This window comes from Sciurus vulgaris (genome assembly GCF_902686455.1).
Source record: "Sciurus vulgaris genome assembly, chromosome: 16".
NCBI lineage: Eukaryota > Metazoa > Chordata > Mammalia > Rodentia > Sciuridae > Sciurus > Sciurus vulgaris.
In genome coordinates, this window is record NC_136477.1 from 49,762,952 (window position 1) to 49,780,326 (window position 17,375).

A 17,375-nucleotide genomic window follows, 5' to 3' on the forward strand; every position below is an offset into this window, starting at 1 on the left:
TAATCTCTTAAATAAAACAAAAGACCATAGCCAAATTTAGAATTCAAAATGAGGACTATAAATAAAATAATTCTTAAAACAACAACAACAACAAAAATGCTCAAATTCTTAAACCCCTAAGAATACAGTTAAAATTGCAAAAAGACATCAGTTTGAAGTAATTTAAATGACACAGTTTTATAGCTGTCTTAGCATGACCTTGAGAAAATATTTCCTGAAAGGAATTCTCCATTAAATAACTCTTTTAGACAGGGTCTCTCTTGAAGTGAATTGTTTTCTTTGATGCTGCCATTTTCCTACAAATTCCAGAGGACAGAATATTTGGTTTTAACTTAAGATAATGAAAGTAATTTTCCTTTGAGAAATAGGTTTTCTGCCCAATTGTAAAGCCTGTCTGCAGGTGAGATTTAATTTAATCCTTTGAGTACTTAAGAAGCATTCCTGAGACAGTGGCCAAAAAAGTGACAAGATTAGCACTTTATTGACAGAGTGTGGACAAGAAAAGACTATTATCCTGAAGAGTTTAATGATTTTATTTTCCAAGTGACCTTAATGGCAATTTTTAAATTACTAAAATATACATTATTTAAATAGTCAAAGATTAGATGGTGCACTTAAGTTTTAAAGTGAGTAAAGTAAATTTTAGCCTGAGAATTAAATAGTAATAAAGCAAGCATAGAAGCAGGTAGTATTTTGTCAAATAAAATTCAAGTTTAGAATAGAATTAGGGAATAGAAATGAATGCCTAATTATTAAAAGAAAGTACATCAATGAAAATCTGCAGAAGACCAGTTGTATCTTTGTCAGTATATCCTATGTATGGTTTTCATGAGATTTCAACAATTTTGTAAGATACTTTTATATTTATTTTATTATTTCCTTTTAACCCATTTTTTCTGAGTGTATTCTTATAAGCAAAATCTTTTTTTTTTCTGATGTTAGATACTATTTAAATAAAGAAGGCTATAAAAATGAAAGGTATATACAAGGTTGAAACTTGATCCCAAAGCTATGTAACATATATACCTATGACTTTTAAGTAAAATTAATGTCATAAAAATTCTTTATCATTTCATGTTCGATGTGTGTGAAAATGCATTTTTGCTATGTACAGTGATTCCTTTGTTTATACTTTGCGTTTTCTTATATAGGGGAGACACAGAATATAACAAAATCAAAATTTTTCATATTAAATTTATTTTGCATATTAAATTAAATTCAGGTTTTTATGTGGAAAACAAAAGTGAATCTCTCTTCTATCATGATCTCTTGCAGAATACATTTACCTGATATATTAGAAGTTTTTCCTTTTTAGAAAGCTCTAGACCTCTTAGGCATCATGCCATCCTCTCAATAATGTTAGCTGTGATTGGACAACCATGCAGATCTTGTTTACAGCAATTGTTTATTAATATTTTTACTTTATGAATATATCTAAAACTGCTTTGGACTTTGTCATTTTATCATTATTTAAGGATGCTTTGCTTTAGAAAATTTGGGTATGTTTTACATTTGCTGCCTATCATTTTATGTCTAAAGGAAAAATTACACAAAATTCCCTACTATTTGGGAACATGCTGTCTTGGTTAAAGGTTTGGATCATGTTTTAAAATTAGTTTTAAGAGAAAGGAAATCATATAAATGCTCTGGAATTCAGATAAGCACCAAACATGGGAAGCAGTTGCTTTTATTTTAGAGTACCTTATTGGGTTCAGTCTGCTGATGATAAAAGAGCATCATAGACTTTTAAATATTGATTATGTACTTTAGGGAACTGTTTTCTGTCTTGCTTTCCCTTTGATTTGAAATTTGGGCTTTGGTAGAGCTTATGCAGTGCAGTATCTCAGACATTCCACAGGGTGTCATGATATGGTTGGTTGTTCTCAAGTAAGCTATCTGATGGGAGGAATTTGAGCCAAGGGTTCATCAGTGTTTTTAAAAACGCTGCCTCATTTTGCCTTCAGTCAATATTTATTGAGGACTTACTTTATAATAGCCCTATGATAGGATAGATCTTAGTGGTAATATGCAAGACATCTTTATTACTTTACGTTTTACATTTTGGCTTTCAGAATATTGACCAACACAATAAGTTTGCTTGAGTTTCTTTGAATTTGTTTCCCACATAGCTTCATGCCATTTGGAAGTGAATCTCAGTAGAGGATCAAGTTTTGTGAACTATTCAGTTCCGCAGGTAGACTCTGACTCCCTTAATCATCTGGTGGGCATATTCCTACATATGCTGGTGCAGGAAGGAGCTGAGAGTGTCTGTTCTACAGGTAACTGGGGTAGTCAAGGGGAGGCTGAAGCAGGAGCTGGGGCCTCTTGAGTCAGTCTGAGTATGAATCCTTGCTTTGCAACCTTAAGTTATTTCATTTTTCTTTTTTAATTTTAGATCTATGGTAGGACCTGCCAAAAAACATTTAATGATTTCCAGTTCTGGAAGATGGCATACATTTATTTATGCAGTTACTTCCCTCTAAGTACAGTTAATACTTGGAAATAATTCAACAATCTAAAATGACTTGGAAAGGTAGGAAAAGGGTAGATCTTCTAGGGGCCTCAGGACTTGAAGCTCCATGATAAGATACCTGGGTTTTCTTCCAGTCTTGCATAAATCCCTGACTGTGCAAGGGCCCTGTAATACTGAACTGCCAACAGAATGGATGGCCAAAGAAGTGGGAAAGGGGAAGCCCAGTTGGGACTTAGTGATGCCAGTCTGCCCACAAATATGCCAGCAAAAACCCCAGCAGTCTATCCTATACCATCTCACAACTACTGTGACCAAGCTGCCCACGGAAACTTCCCCAGCAGAGCCATCACAAACCAACCATCCTAACTCCCCAAACTCCTGGTAGCAGAGAGCCTCTTCTTCTAACAATGATATCAGTGACCCAGGATGATCAGACATATCCCACATGCTACATCAAAACAGGGGACTACCTGATAAAATAGAAGATATAAGCAGGAGAAAGACCCCAAAAGGCCCAGGATGCAATAAAAAATCTCCTGTCATCCCAAGAAAAGCATACTGGGAAATCCATCATAGAAGAAAAATCACAACTTGAAAAGGCAAATAATGCCAACACTGAGATAAATCAGTTATTGGAATTATCTGACAAATTTAAAGTAATCGTCATGAAATTGAAAAAATAGAAAACCTCACTGGAAGGACTCTACAATAGAGTAGGAATGACAGAAGATAGGATTAGTAGTCAAACTTACTTAATCCAAATAACAGAGAAAATAGTTGAAAAATCAGATGAACAGTGCTCATGGACTTGAACAATAGCAAGAGATTTAATATTCATATAATCAGAATCCAAGGAGAGAAGAAAGAACGTAGAGCAGAAAAAGTATTGAGGAAGTAATGGATGAGAACTTGCCAAGTTTGGCAAAAGATATAAGCCTCCAAATTCAAAGAAATAAGTGAACCCTATATAGGCTAAACCCAAAGGAATCTAAACCAAGTCATATCATAATTAAACCTCTGAAAACTAAAGATTAATCTTCAAGCAGCTAGAGAGAAATGACTCACTGCTTATAGGGGAACACCAGTTTAAACAACAGTGGATTTCTCATCTGAAATAGAAAGCCAGAAGGAATTAAGCCAATAATTTTCAAGAGTACAACCACAACAAAAATGTCAGCCACAAATTCTTTTTTTTTTTAAATTTTAATTTATTTTTATTGTAAACAAGTAGGATACATGTTGTTTTGTTTGTACATGGAGTAACGGCATACCATTTGTGTAATCATACATTTACATAGGGTAATGTTGTTTGATTCATCCTGTTATTTTTTCCCTTCCCCCCACCCCTCTTTTCCTTCTATACAGTCCTTCCTTCCTCCATTCTTGCCCCCTTCTTTAACCCTAACCCTAACCCTAACGCTAGCCCCTCCCACCCCCCATTATGTGTCATTATCTGCTTATCAGCGAGATCATTCCTCCTTTGGTTTTTTGAGATTGGCTTATCTCACTTAGCATGATATTCTCCAATTTCACTCATTTGCCTGCAAATGCCATAATTTTATCATGCTTTATAGCTGAGTAATATTCCATTGTATATATATATACCACAGTTTCTTTATCCATTCATCAATTGAAGGACATCTAGGTTGGGTTCCACAATCTGGCTGTTGTGAATTGAGCAGCTATGAACATTGATGCAGCCACAAATTCTGTATCTGGTGAAACTGTACTTCAGGATTAAAGGGGAAATAAAGAAATCTCAGGTTAGGGAAAACTACAGGTATTTGTTACTATTACATATATGTCTACCCTTAAATAATAACTGAAGGAAGCTCTCCAAGCAGAATAGAAATGATAATAGAAGAATTGGAATTCACAAAGAAAAGAACAGTGGGTTGGAAAAAAATGGGAGTAAATGTAATATACTGTTGTTAGCTTCCCCCTACCATAATAAATACATGACACAAATCCATTTATAGAAAGTAAAGTTTTGTTTTGGTTCACAGTTTTGGAGGTTTTAGCCCATGACCAATTGGCCCTGTTGCTTTGAGCCTGTGGTAGCATATCAGGGCAGAAGCATGTGGCCTAGCAAAGCCATTCACTTCACAGTGGGAGAATGAGAGAGAAGAAGAGACCAGGGTCCCACAATACCCTTTGAGTGCATGCCCTGAATGACTTAAAGCTTTCTACTTGGTCCCACCTCCTGAAGGCTCCATCTCCTCCCAATAGCACCATGGACTGGGGACCAAGCCTTTAACATGTGGGTCTTTGGGGGATGTTTATATAGCAATTATATATAAACTGTACATAAAAGAAACTACCATTCTTCTTCTGAGTTTTTTAGATTGTATTTGACTACCAAGTAAAAGCTATAATATCTGTTGCGATGTCTTCTTTTCTGTGCAAGAGTTTTTTTAGTTTCATGCAATCCCATTTGTCTATTTTTGTTTCTGCCATCAATGCTTTTGGGGTAATATAAAAAAAAAAATATCATTACCCAGATCAATGACACAAAGCTTTTTCCTATAATTTCTTCTATTATTTTCACAGTTGCAGCTTTTACATTTAAGTCTGTGGTCTATTTTGAGTTTGTTTGTTTTTTTTTTTTATGTGGTATGAAATAAAGGTCCAATTTCATTCTTCTGCATGTAGATGTTCAGTGTACTTAATACTCACTTTTTTGGGGGGGGTACTTGTGATTGAATTCAGGGGTGTTTTATTACTGAGCCACAGCTCCATCCCTTTGTCTTTTTTATTTTGAGACAGAACCTAAGTTGCTTAGGGCCTTGCTATGTTGCTGAGGTTGACCTCAACCTTCTGATCCTGCTGCCTCAGTCTCCCAAGTCACTGAGATTACAAGTATGCGCCACCATACGTAGCTCAATATCACTTATTGAAGAGTTTTCAATTTCTTACCATTGAGTATGACGTTAGTTGTGGGCTATTACCTTTAGTATGTTGAAGTACATTCATTCAGTATCTAATTTGAGAGCATTTGGGAGGTGGGGTGCTGGGGATTGAACCCAGGAATTCATGCATGTTAAGCAGACATTCTACCACTAAGATACATATCCAAATCTCTTAATTTGAGTTCTATCAACAAATTTGAAAGACTGTTGAATTGTGTTAAATTATTTTTTCTGTGCCTATTAAGTTCTTAGGAGTTTTATCTATCATTCTCTTAATATGATATATCACATTTATTGATTTGCATGTATTGAACAACCTTGCATTCCAGAGATAACTCCCTCTAGATCACAGAATATAAACCATTTGGTGTGCTATTGAATTAAAAAAAAAAAATCTTCCTATAAACTTATTTTTTTTCTCGTTTTCATTGGTATATTATAGATGTACATAATGATGTAATTTATTGTACTTATTCGTACATGACAACAATATAATTTGAACAGTGTGACTCCCCAGCAAGTCCCCCCTTTCTTCCCCACTTCCCACCTCTTGGTCCTTTTTCTCTACTCATTTCCCTTTGATTTTTAGGAGATTTACCTGTACCTTTCTTTTCCTTTTTCTTCTCTAGTGTGTGCATATGAGAGAAAACATGTGACCCTTGGCCTTCTGAATTTGACTTAAATTGCTTAACATGATGGTCTTTAGTTTTATCCATTTTCCTGCAAATGATATAATCTCTTTTTTATTTATGCTGAATAAAACTCCATTGTGTATATATACCCCATTTTCTTTATCTGTTGATGTACACCTCTGCTGATTCCATAGTTTGGCTATTGTGAATTGTGCTCCTATAAACATGGGTATGCATGTATCACTGTAGTAAGATGACTTTAATTCTTCAGGATAAATACTGAGGTATAGCTGGGTCAGATGGTGGTCCAATGCCTAGTCTTTTGAGGAAACTTACTGTTGATTTCCAGAGTGGTTGTACTAATTTATAGTTCTACCAAAAATGTAAAAGTGTTCCTTTTCCTCCTCATCCATTCTAGCATTTATTATCGTTTGTATTCTTGATAACTGCCATTCTGACTAGTGTGAGATGAAATCTCAGTGTAGTTTTGATTTGCATTTCCCTAATTGCTGATGATTTCATACATTTTTTGTGTATTTGTTGGCCTTTTTCCGAAAGGTCTGTGTAATTCATTTGCCTACTTATTAATTGGATTTTTTTTTAGTGTAAAGTTTTTTGAGCTCTTTTTATATTCTAGATATTAATCCTCTGTCAGAAGAGTAGCTAACAAAGATTTTCTCCCATTCTGTAGGTTCTCTCTTCACATTCCTAATTGTTTCCTTTGCTGTGCAGAAGCTTTTTAATTTGATGATATCCTATTTATTAACTCTTGGCATTATTTCCTGAACTTTTGGAGTTCTATTGAGAAAGTCATTGAGCCTAAAAGCTGGAGTATTGACCCTATGCTTTCTTCTAGGAGTTTGCATAGTTTCTGGTCTAGTTCCAAGGTCTTTGATCCATTTTGAGTAGATTTTTGTGCAGGGTGAGAAATAAGAGTCTAGTTCATTCTTCTGTTTATGGATAATCAGTTTTTCCAGCACCATTTGTGTAAAAGGCTATCTTTACACCAGTGTATTTTTTGGCAACTTTGTCAAGGATTAGATGATTATAGATGGTGTGGGTTTGTCTGCATGTCCTCTCTTCTGTGCCATTGGTCTTTGTGTCTGTTTTTATGCCAGTACCATGCAGTTTTTGTTACTATAACTTGTAATATAATTTGAACACTGATTCTGCCAGTGTTGCTTTATTTGCTTAAAATTCCTTTGGCTATTCTGGATCTTTTATTCTTACAAATGAATTTTAGGACTTTTTTTGTCTAATTCTATTAATAATGTCATTGGTATTTTGATAGGGAATACTTTGAATTTGTATATTACTTTTGGTAGTATTGCCATTTTAACAATATTCTGCCTATTCATAAACATGGGAAGTCTTTCCATCTTTTGAGGTCTTCTTCAATGTTTTATAGTTTTCATTGTAGAGGTCTTTCACCTCCTTGCTTAGATTTAGTCCTATGTACTTTATTTTATATATTTATTTTTAGGCTTTTGTGAATGAAATTGTTTTCCTGATTTCTTTTCAGCAAATTTATTGTTGTGTACAGGAAAGCTATTCATTTTTGTATGTTGAATTTGTAACCTGCTACTTTGCCAAAATTGTTTATTAGCTCTAGCAGTCTTTTGGAGGAGTTTTTTGGGTCATCTAGGTGTAGGATCATATCATATGAAAAACTGATAATTTGACTTCTTTTCCTATTTTTATTCCTTTTATTTCCTTCTCTTCTAAGACTCCATTAAATAGGAGTGGTGAGAGTGGACATCCTTGTCTTTTCCCAGATTTTAAAAGAAATACTTTCAGTTTTTCCCATTTACTTATGAGGTTTGGGTTTTTCATATATGTATATGCTGTTAAATTCTGCTTGCTAGTATTTCATCAAAAGTTTTTGCATCTATGTTTATCAGGGATATTGGTCTGTAATTTTCTATCCTTGTCTGGTTTTGGTAATTCTGGCTGTGTAAAATGAGAATGGAAGTGTTCTATCTTAATCTATGTTGCTATAACAAAACATCTGGGACTTCATAGTTTGAAAAGAAATTTATTTCTCAAATTTCTGGAGGCTGGAAGTCTGAGATCAAGGTACTGGCATTTGGTGAAGGCTGTTCTCTGCTTCCAAGATGGTGCTTTGAATGCTCATCCTTTGGAGAGGAGGGAGAACTGTATCTTCACATGGAAAAAGGTGGAAGGACCAAAAGGACTACACTTAATTAATATGCATTAATGAGGGCAAAATCCTTATGACCTAATACCTCCCCAAACACTATAGATCTAACACCTCCCAACATTATTGCACTGGGCACTAAGCTTCCAACATGAATTTTCGGGAGTCATTTTCAGACTACACCATGTCCCATTGTCTTCCATTTTCTGGAAGAGTGTGAGAGGATTGGTATTAATTCTTTAAATATTTAGTAGGATTCATGGTGAAGCAAACAGGTTCTAGATTTTTAGTCATTGGGAGATTTTTGAGTACTCATTTCATCTCTTGTTATTTGTCCATTCTGAATTCTTAGTTCTTCATGTTTCATTTTTGGTAGGTTGTATGTTTCTAGGAATTTATCCATGTTTTCTAGATTCTCACATTTTTTGACATATAACTAGTCCTAGTAATCTCTTATGAGCCTGTATATTTTTGTTGTGTCAGTTGGCACATCTCATCTTTCAAATTGTTGTTCGTTTGAGTCTTTTCTCATATTTTGTTAGTCTAGCTAAAGGTTTTGTTTATCTTTTCAAAAAAAACAACTGTCAGTTTCATTGATCTATTTTTCATTTTAAAATTTTGTTTCTGCTCTGCTTGTTACTATTGACTTCTTTCTGCTAATGTATGGCTAAGTTTCTTTTTTTGTCTACTTGTAGTTTAAAGTCACATTGTTTATTCTATATCTTCCTTTTAAAAAAAATTGGTGTTTATCACTTTAAATTTTCCTCTAAGAACTACTTTTTCTTCATCCCATAAGTTTTGGTATGTTATGGTTCCATTTTTATTTGTCTAAAGATTTGTTTTGCTTTTTTCATATCTTCTTTGATCTGTTGGTTATTTAGGAGTATGTGTTCACATACTTGGGAATTTCCCCAATTTTATCCTGTTGTTGATTTCTAATCTTATATCATTGTGGTTGGAAAAAAAACACTTGATATAATTTCAATCTTCTGAAAAATTTTGAGACTTGTGGCCTAACATATGATCTATACTGAAAAATATTTTATGTACACTTATAAAACATGTATATTCTGCTACTTTGGAATGGAACATTTTGCAAATGTCTATGAAATCCATTTGGTATGTATTGTTATTGTTATTTCTTTGTTTTTCTGCCTGAATGACTTATCCATTGTTGAAAATAGAATGCTAAAGTCCCTTAGTGTTATTTAATTTCAGTCAATTTCTCCCTTCAGTTTTATTTATATTATTTGCCTAACATATTTTGGTGCTGCAATGCTGAGAGAGAGGAAGGATCATTCTCTTTATATTGACCTCTTTATCATTACTTAATGACTTTCTTTGTCTCTAGTGACAGCTTTTGACTTAATGTCTGCTTTTACCTGCTGTCAGTTCAGCCATACGTGCTTTTGTGTAGTTATTATTTGCCTGGAATATTTTTTCCATCCCATCATTTTTCAGCCTGTGTGTCCTATCAGATAAATCTTCTGTAGTCAGCACATAGTTGAATCTTGGCTTTTAGTCCATTCAGCCAGTCTTGTCTTTGGATTGGAGTATTTTATCCATTTACATATAAAGTAATTATTTATACTTAAGGACTTAATACTGACATTTTGCTAATAATTTTCTGGCTATTTTGTAGAACTTTATTTCTTTTTATTCTGGTATCTTCCTTTCTTGATTTGATTACACAGATACACTTCTTTTTTAAAGTGCTAGTGATCGAACACAGGCCCTCTCACATGCTAGGCAAGCCCTCTACTACTGAGCTACACCTCTAGCCTAAGTGCTTATATTTTAATTATTTTATCTTTTTTGTATCAACTCTAGATTTTTTTTCCTTGTGATTTACATGAGACTTGTCTAAAAGGTCTTTTAGTACAATAGCCTATTTTAAGACAATAACAAACCTAACTTTGGCTACACACAAAAACTCTAACTTCTCTTTCTCCTATATTTTATACGAATGTCACAATTTATGTCTTTTATATATTGTGTCTTATTAACAAATTTTTGTAGATGTGGTTATTTTAAATACTTTTGTCATTTAATTTTTATATTTAAGTAAAAAATAATTTATGTACCACTATTAAAGAATGTAGTATTCCAAATTTGACTGTATACTTATCTTTATAGTGAGTTTTATAATTTATATATGTTCATATTGTTAGTTAATATTCTTTCATTTCAACTTGCAACCTCCCTTTAGCATTTCTTGTAAGGTAAATCCAGTGATGATGATCTCTACCTTTTTTTTTCTGCCTGTGAAAATTTTATTTCTTCCTTATATTTGAAGGATAGCTTTACCAGACACAGTATTCTTGATTAGTCTTTTTTTCTTTCAGTACTTTGAATATAATTGTCCCACTGTCTCTTGGCCTGCAAGGTTTCTGCTGAGAAGTCCACTGATAGTATTAATGAAGTACTCTTATATAAGATGAGTTCCTTTTCTCTTGCCACTTTTGATATTCTCTCTTTGTCTTTGATTTCTGAGTATCTGATTATATTGTTTTTCAGTGAAGATCTCTTTATGTTTACTCTGTTGGGGATTCTTTGGAATTCATGGATCTAGATGTTTACTTCCTCTCCTCTCCAGATTTGGAAAGTTTCCTGTCATTTCTTTAAATAATCTTCTGCCTCTTTTTCTCTCTCTGCGTCCACTGGGACTTTGCTTGATTGTATCCTGAAAGCTTAAGAGGCTTTTTTTTGCCCCCACTTTTCCCTTCATTTTTCTCTTGTTGCCTCTGTCAGAATAATTTCAAATGATCTGTCTTTGAGTCACTAATTTATCTTATGTTTTATTAAGTGTGCTGTTAAAGCTCTCTGGATTTTCCAGTTTAGTCATTGTATTCTTCAGCTCCATAATGTTTTTTTTTTTTTTTAAATATAACTGCTATCTATTTGTTGAATTTCCTTTTCCCCCCCATATATGATTTTCCTCTTTTCTTCTGGTCATCTATCTCTGTTTTCTTGTAGCTCACTGTGTTTTTCCAAGATGATTATTTTGAATTCTTTGCCAGTCATTTGCAGATCCTTTGTCCACAGAAGTAAACCTGGAACCTGGAGCCTAACTCCCCAGGGTCTAGCCTGATGCCAGGGTCTACAGGGGCAGGTCTGTAGTTGGTGTCTTTGGCAAAGTCAGGCATTCATTTCACTCTCCTTTACCTACAACAGAGGGTCTCTCTCTCCCCATGCCTAACTGTCTGGGTTTCTGGGAAGTGTGAAAGTTTTTTATTTTTATTTTATTTTTTGGCTGTGTTAAAATGGGTACATCAGAAATGCCATGTTAAATTGTCACACATCGCATTAGAATTATTTCCTCAGTTTTGGTTACATTTCTATTATAGAATCTTCTCAAGGGATCTAAAAGACCCACATTGGTGTAGTAATAAAAAATCTGGAATGGCCCCTTGATATGCACACTCTGGTGCAATGCCTTTGTTTAGGTTACATTTTATGCAAAACTGAATTTGTAGATATAACTAAGGTGACTACTTAGTTGACCTTGAATTAATCAAAAGGGAGTTTATGGGTGGACCTAACCTAAGCCCATGATCAATGTAAATCTAGGTTTAGAGGTCAGGGACAGGGAAGTCAGAGGAAGCCATAAAAGGAGGGAGATTTGACATCCAAGAAGTGCTTTGTTGCTGATTTTAAAGATGGAGAGGGCTATTTGACAAGGACCTGAGAGCAGCCTCTAGAAGCTGAGAGCAAGCCCTGGCTAGAGACAGCTCCTAACTAGAGACAAACCTGAATTTGAAAGAGGACTCCGAATTTTAGATGAGAACTCAACCCTTCTGACCCCTTTGATAATAGCTGTATGAGACTAAGCAGAAAAACCAACTATGCCATATTCAGACTTCTAATGTAGAGACTGTGAGATATAAGTTTATGCTATTTTAAGCTTTTGTGATTGTGGTGGTTTGCTCTGCAACAATAGAAAATAAGTCTTGTGGGTTGATTTTATTCTTTTGTGTTTAAATCTGTGGTTTAGTGGACCCTCTTCTAGCAACTAACTTGGCATTTTTTCAGTAACATCCTTGGCATTCTGCAAATAGTATTTCTGAAGGATTATAAGATTAGGAGACCTACGAATTCATGTTTCCTAAGCAAACTACTTCTTTTTTAAGTTTCTAATCTGTCTTGGAGTGACATGTGATCCCACTGTGTGTACATGATTAGTCTGTGCCTCTGTCCACATGCAACACATGAGTTTGACACACCAAAATTTGCTGTGTGCTGCTCATGGTGACAAGTCCACAAGTATTTCTTGAATATTGGGGTGAGGAGTGAACACTCCTGATTTCTGAAGTTATCACAGATTAGTAACAAAGAATTGAAAGGATCAAATTGAAGAAGTGACTGAATCAAACTTAGCCTTATAGGCTTATAGAAACTTGAGAGAAAGAGAAAGATAATTTGAGAACTTGAGAAAGCTGTACAATAATTTTGTAAAAGATACAAAATTTTTTATTTCTGCCATCTCCTAAAATTTAAATTTTAAGAATTTAGTTAACCAGGTGTGGTGGCTCACACCGACGGCTGAAGGATCACAATTTACAAACAACCTGGTTAATTTAGTGAGGTCTGTCTCAAAATACAAAGTGGGGAGGGATGTAGTTCGGTAGTAGAGCACTTGCCTAGCATGAATGAGGCCCTGGGTTTGACACCTAGCATTGCAAAAATAAATAATTATTCTGTTTTCTTTGGAGTAAGAAAGCAACTTCTTTTTTCCTACAATGAGTTATTTTAAAAAACAAAAATTGCTGCTTAAAAATCATTTAAAGAATCATTTTGATAATTTCATAGTGGTCTAAAGTTATTTTTATTGTTTATTATATGCAAGGAGAAACAAGACATATGGAAAAGCATGAATAAGGAAAATAAAATAGTCACTCCATTGTCAAATAAAACATTTTGGTGGGTTCCTTTTATATATATTTTTGTTTCATTCAAACATTTCTCTTTATAAAATTAATATCATTTTATAGTCTTCTTTTCTCCCTTACGATTCTATAATTTCCACTTAGCTAGAAATTGTGTACAAGCATGATTTTAAATACCTGCTTCTAGGGTTTCAATATATGAACAATCTAATTTCTGATAGTTTGTCTTGGTCTGTTTTGTATTGCTATATAGAATACCTGATACTAGTACCTTAAACAGTAATGAAGTTTCTTTTTTGTGTGTGCGTGTGTGTGCTGGGGAGGTGGTGGTATCAGGAATTAAACTCAGGGATACTCGGCCACCAAGCCACGTCCCCAGCCCTATTTTGCATTTTACTTAGAGACAGGGTCTCACTGAGTTGTTTAGCACCTTGCTTTTGCTGAGACTGACTTTGAACTTGTGATCCTCCTGACTGGGCCTTTGGAGCTGCTGGGATTACAGGTATTCACCGCCGAAACTGGCTATAATGAAATTTCTTTGGCTCTCAGTTCTAGAGGTCCAAGAGTGTGGCATCCATGTCAGTTTCTAGTGACAGCCCCCTAGCTGCATCACAGCATGGTAGATGACATCACATAACGGGAGCATATGCCAAAGTGAGAGAACACATGGCAAGAAAAGAAGCAGGATACTGGGGGAGGGCTAGGTTTGCTCTTTTAAGACAAATCACTCTTGGCAGGACTAATCCAGTCCCATGAGACCGGACCCATCTGCAGGACAGTTTTCATCCCTTCAAGAGGGTAGTGTCCCAAAGACCTAATCACCTTCTGCTAGGCTAACTCTTAAAGGTTCCACCACCTCTTGGTACCACAAGCTTCCCCGACCCAGTAATAGCCTTTGAGGAATGAACTATACCCAAACCACAGCACATGAACAATTTAGGTTTGAGTAGGAATTTGTGTTAGTTTGTGTGGTTTTTGTTGTTGTTGAGGAGGGGATACCAGCAATTGAACCCAGGGGTGCTCTACCACTGAGCCACATCCCCAGCCCTTTTTATTTTATTTTGAGACAGGGTCTCACTAAGTTGCTTAGGGCCTAGGTAAGTTGCTGAGGCTGGCTTTGAACTTGTGATCCTCCTGCCTCAGCCTCCCAAGTCCCTGGGATTACAGGTGCCCATTGTGTTCTTTTATTATTTGTTATTTACATCTTTTTAATATTTATTGTTTTATATACAAATAAAAACTAAAAATACACTATAATTTTATCAGCCAGATAACCCTCTTTGGCATTTTAAAAAGTAATAAAACACATAAGTTTAGAAGAATCAAACAGAAAACTATAGAAATATACAAAAATGAAAACTAGAAGCTCTCTTCTACCTCCTACCTCTTAGAGCTTTCCCTCAAAGTTAAAATTTTTTGATTCCCTCCGCCACATGGATATCTATTTGTAGATTTATGTATTTTTATTTATGCAAGTAGTTCTACACTGTTCTACATTTTGTTTTAGATTTTCTCTTAAGGATCATTCTCTTGCAGCATTTCTTAAAGACTCTTAGTCTTACCTAAAGTATCATTGGCTATTCTTCTGGCATTTTAGATTTGAGATAAATAGATATGCCCCCTGTATCCCACATTTCTCCAGCCCTCAGACCCTACTGCAATACCAGTGGGATCCCCGATCCTTAGCCTCTTTAGTCTTTCTGGTTATATAGAAAAGTCCACAGCAGTCCCATAAGTTCATAGTCAGTCTCCTTTGGCCTCTGTTTTCAGTACCCAGAGTCTCTTTAAATCAGTGCCTACCACTGTTCCCGGGCTAATAAACTATTGGTAAATCTTCCTTCCCCTGTTCAGGGTATTGTTTCTCAGAATAGGAATGGTAGGCCTGACGAGTTTACTCAGAAGCCCCATGTCTTTGCACATGTGTGCATACAAAAATGTGTCCATGGCTGTGGATATACTCAAAGTAATAATGTACACTCTCTCCACAAGTCAGTCCCTCTCAGCTGCTGATTTTTTCCATGTAACTATTATCATTGAAACACATAAAGTTTCACATTTTACACATATATTTACTTATTGTGTTGTGTAAGCACATAAACACTTATTTGTAGAGGAGGAAACATTTGCCTGAAGATGCTGCTGCTTTTTAAGTTCTGGTGTTTTTCTTGGAGGGTCAGTGAATTCTCACAGTGACAGCTGGATGGGAAGGAATACTTTGTGTTTCCATGAAGGAGAAGGTTATGTATTTAAACCTATAACCTGAGTTTCCAAGATGTCTGTCTCAAGACAGAAGGAAAAGTAAGGAAAGATGGAAGGAAAAGTGAAAGGGAGGAAGCGAAGGACATAGGAAAAGAGGGAAGGAAAGAATAGCATACCTCTTTGTTATCCTACATCTATTGAAAAAATCAATCAACTTTATTTCCTGCAGATCAGTGGTCAACAAATTAATCATCTTTGCCTTTAGGCTATTTTGATGCTGCTATTACTGTCACCCCCTTTGTCACTATCACTATCTACTCATTATTACTGCTTCTACCAGCATTATTTGTGTTACCATTCTAGATTCATGCTTAAAGAATCAAATAATCAAAAACTTGCTTGAGTCATACATTGTGAAACATGCATTTGGAATGATTCCCTGAGAAAGCTGAGTGCGGAATACAAATATTTTGAATGGACTTATCTTAGGAGTTGTACTGCTTTTTTTCCTTGTCATTTAAAAACGCTTAATACGAATAAATTGTTTGTATAGTGAGGCTTTTTTAAAAATCCTTAGATAAGAAATACATGGTTTGAAAGCAGAGAATAAAAACATGAATGATAATGGACACAATGCCCAGGAGAAGGTCTTTGCTGCTCCTGCCCAGCAGGCGTTATAATTGGCTATTCGGTGTGTTTATTTCAGGCTGCAGATACTAGATAACAGTGGCTGGTTGGTTGCCAGCATATGACTTAGTTGCCAAATGGAGTGTTTAGTACTTGTTACATATGACTTATATCACAAGTTCTTCCCATTAACAGTCTGCTGGTGATAACCTACTTGGCTTTTCATGTGGTTACTTTGAAACAGCCACTTGACAACATTTGGCATATCACAAAGTTTAATACTGAATAAAGGAGTGAGTCAATGACTACATGGGCTCAACCATATACTGATATGGTACTTGGTGCAGAATGGGCACCCAGTCAATGTCTGTTCAATGAATGAAATAATCCTGTGTGAACATTTTTCTAGTTTACTGAATCAGAGTTAGGTCTATGGACTGGAAACATAAATGTCTGGAAAAGAGATAGAAATAGTAGTACTTAAATTTCCTAAAGGCTTGCGTTTTTATGGAAGAAGACATTCTGCTTATCTGTTGTCATTTAAATACAAAGTTGAATTAAATGGAATAATGAAGTTCTCATCAAAATGTCCTTGATTCTGAGTCAAAATGTAACCTTGTGATACTGATAATGTCCATTATCTCAAGTCTATTTTTAAAAAATAGATCCACTTCAGGAATGTGCATTAAATATGGTGATCTTTATTTTTAGATTGAAAACTTGCAAGAACAACTTAGGGATAAAGACAAGCAACTGACCAATCTGAAAGACAGAGTGAAGTCCTTGCAGACGGATTCCAGTAACACAGATACTGCACTGGCGACGCTAGAGGAGGCTCTGTCAGAGAAGGTGAGCTTGGACTCAAAAATGGGGGAAATCAGGATTGAGAGAAGCAGGATTGAGAGATGATCCAAATGATTAAAATTTACCTTCTTCTCCTCATTCTTTAATAATATCTTTGGTCTCATCTGGGCCTCACCATTACCTTATCAGCCCTCTTTATTAGGTTCCCTGTGCAAGTCTTGCCTGCAGCCAGGGAAAAATGTTTGAAACGCAAATCTGATCACATCACCCTTGGTCCCCTGAAAATCCTTCACTAGCTTGTCATTGCTCTTAGGATGATAAAGTCTGGACTTCTTATGCTGGCACAGTGCATCCCCCATCTGAGCTGGTTCTTTTCTGATCAACACCTCTCCTAGCTGTCCCCTTCCTTCCTCCCTCTCTTCCTCCTTCCCTTCCTTCCTCTGACCTTTTTCCCTTCCTTTCCAGTCTCATCCCCATCCCCTATCTCTCTTCCCTGGTTTTCTGTGCTCTAGCTCTGCTGGATTTCTAGATTCTGAATTACACCACGATCCTTTCTCCCTCAACTCTTGGGATTGTTCTCACCCAGCCTACAATGTGATTTAATGTCTGCAGATTTAATTCTTCTTTGGAGAGGTCAGCTTCTTGACAAGATGTGTTGTACAGTAGTCAAAAGTTTGGAATCAGACT

General features: G+C 35.4%; 1 protein-coding gene across 9 annotated transcripts in view; it reads left to right on the top strand.

Annotated features, from left to right (window-relative positions):
• Nucleotides 1-17,375, top strand: part of ERC2 (ELKS/RAB6-interacting/CAST family member 2) — a 1,069,021-nt gene that overhangs the window by 571,974 nt on the left and 479,672 nt on the right. For all 9 annotated transcript variants that reach the window (XM_079116398.1, XM_079116395.1, XM_079116399.1 and 6 more), the window contains one exon: nt 16,596-16,733. In XM_079116398.1, coding sequence (XP_078972524.1) covers nt 16,596-16,733 — 138 coding nt within the window. The remainder of the gene's footprint in view (nt 1-16,595; nt 16,734-17,375) is intronic.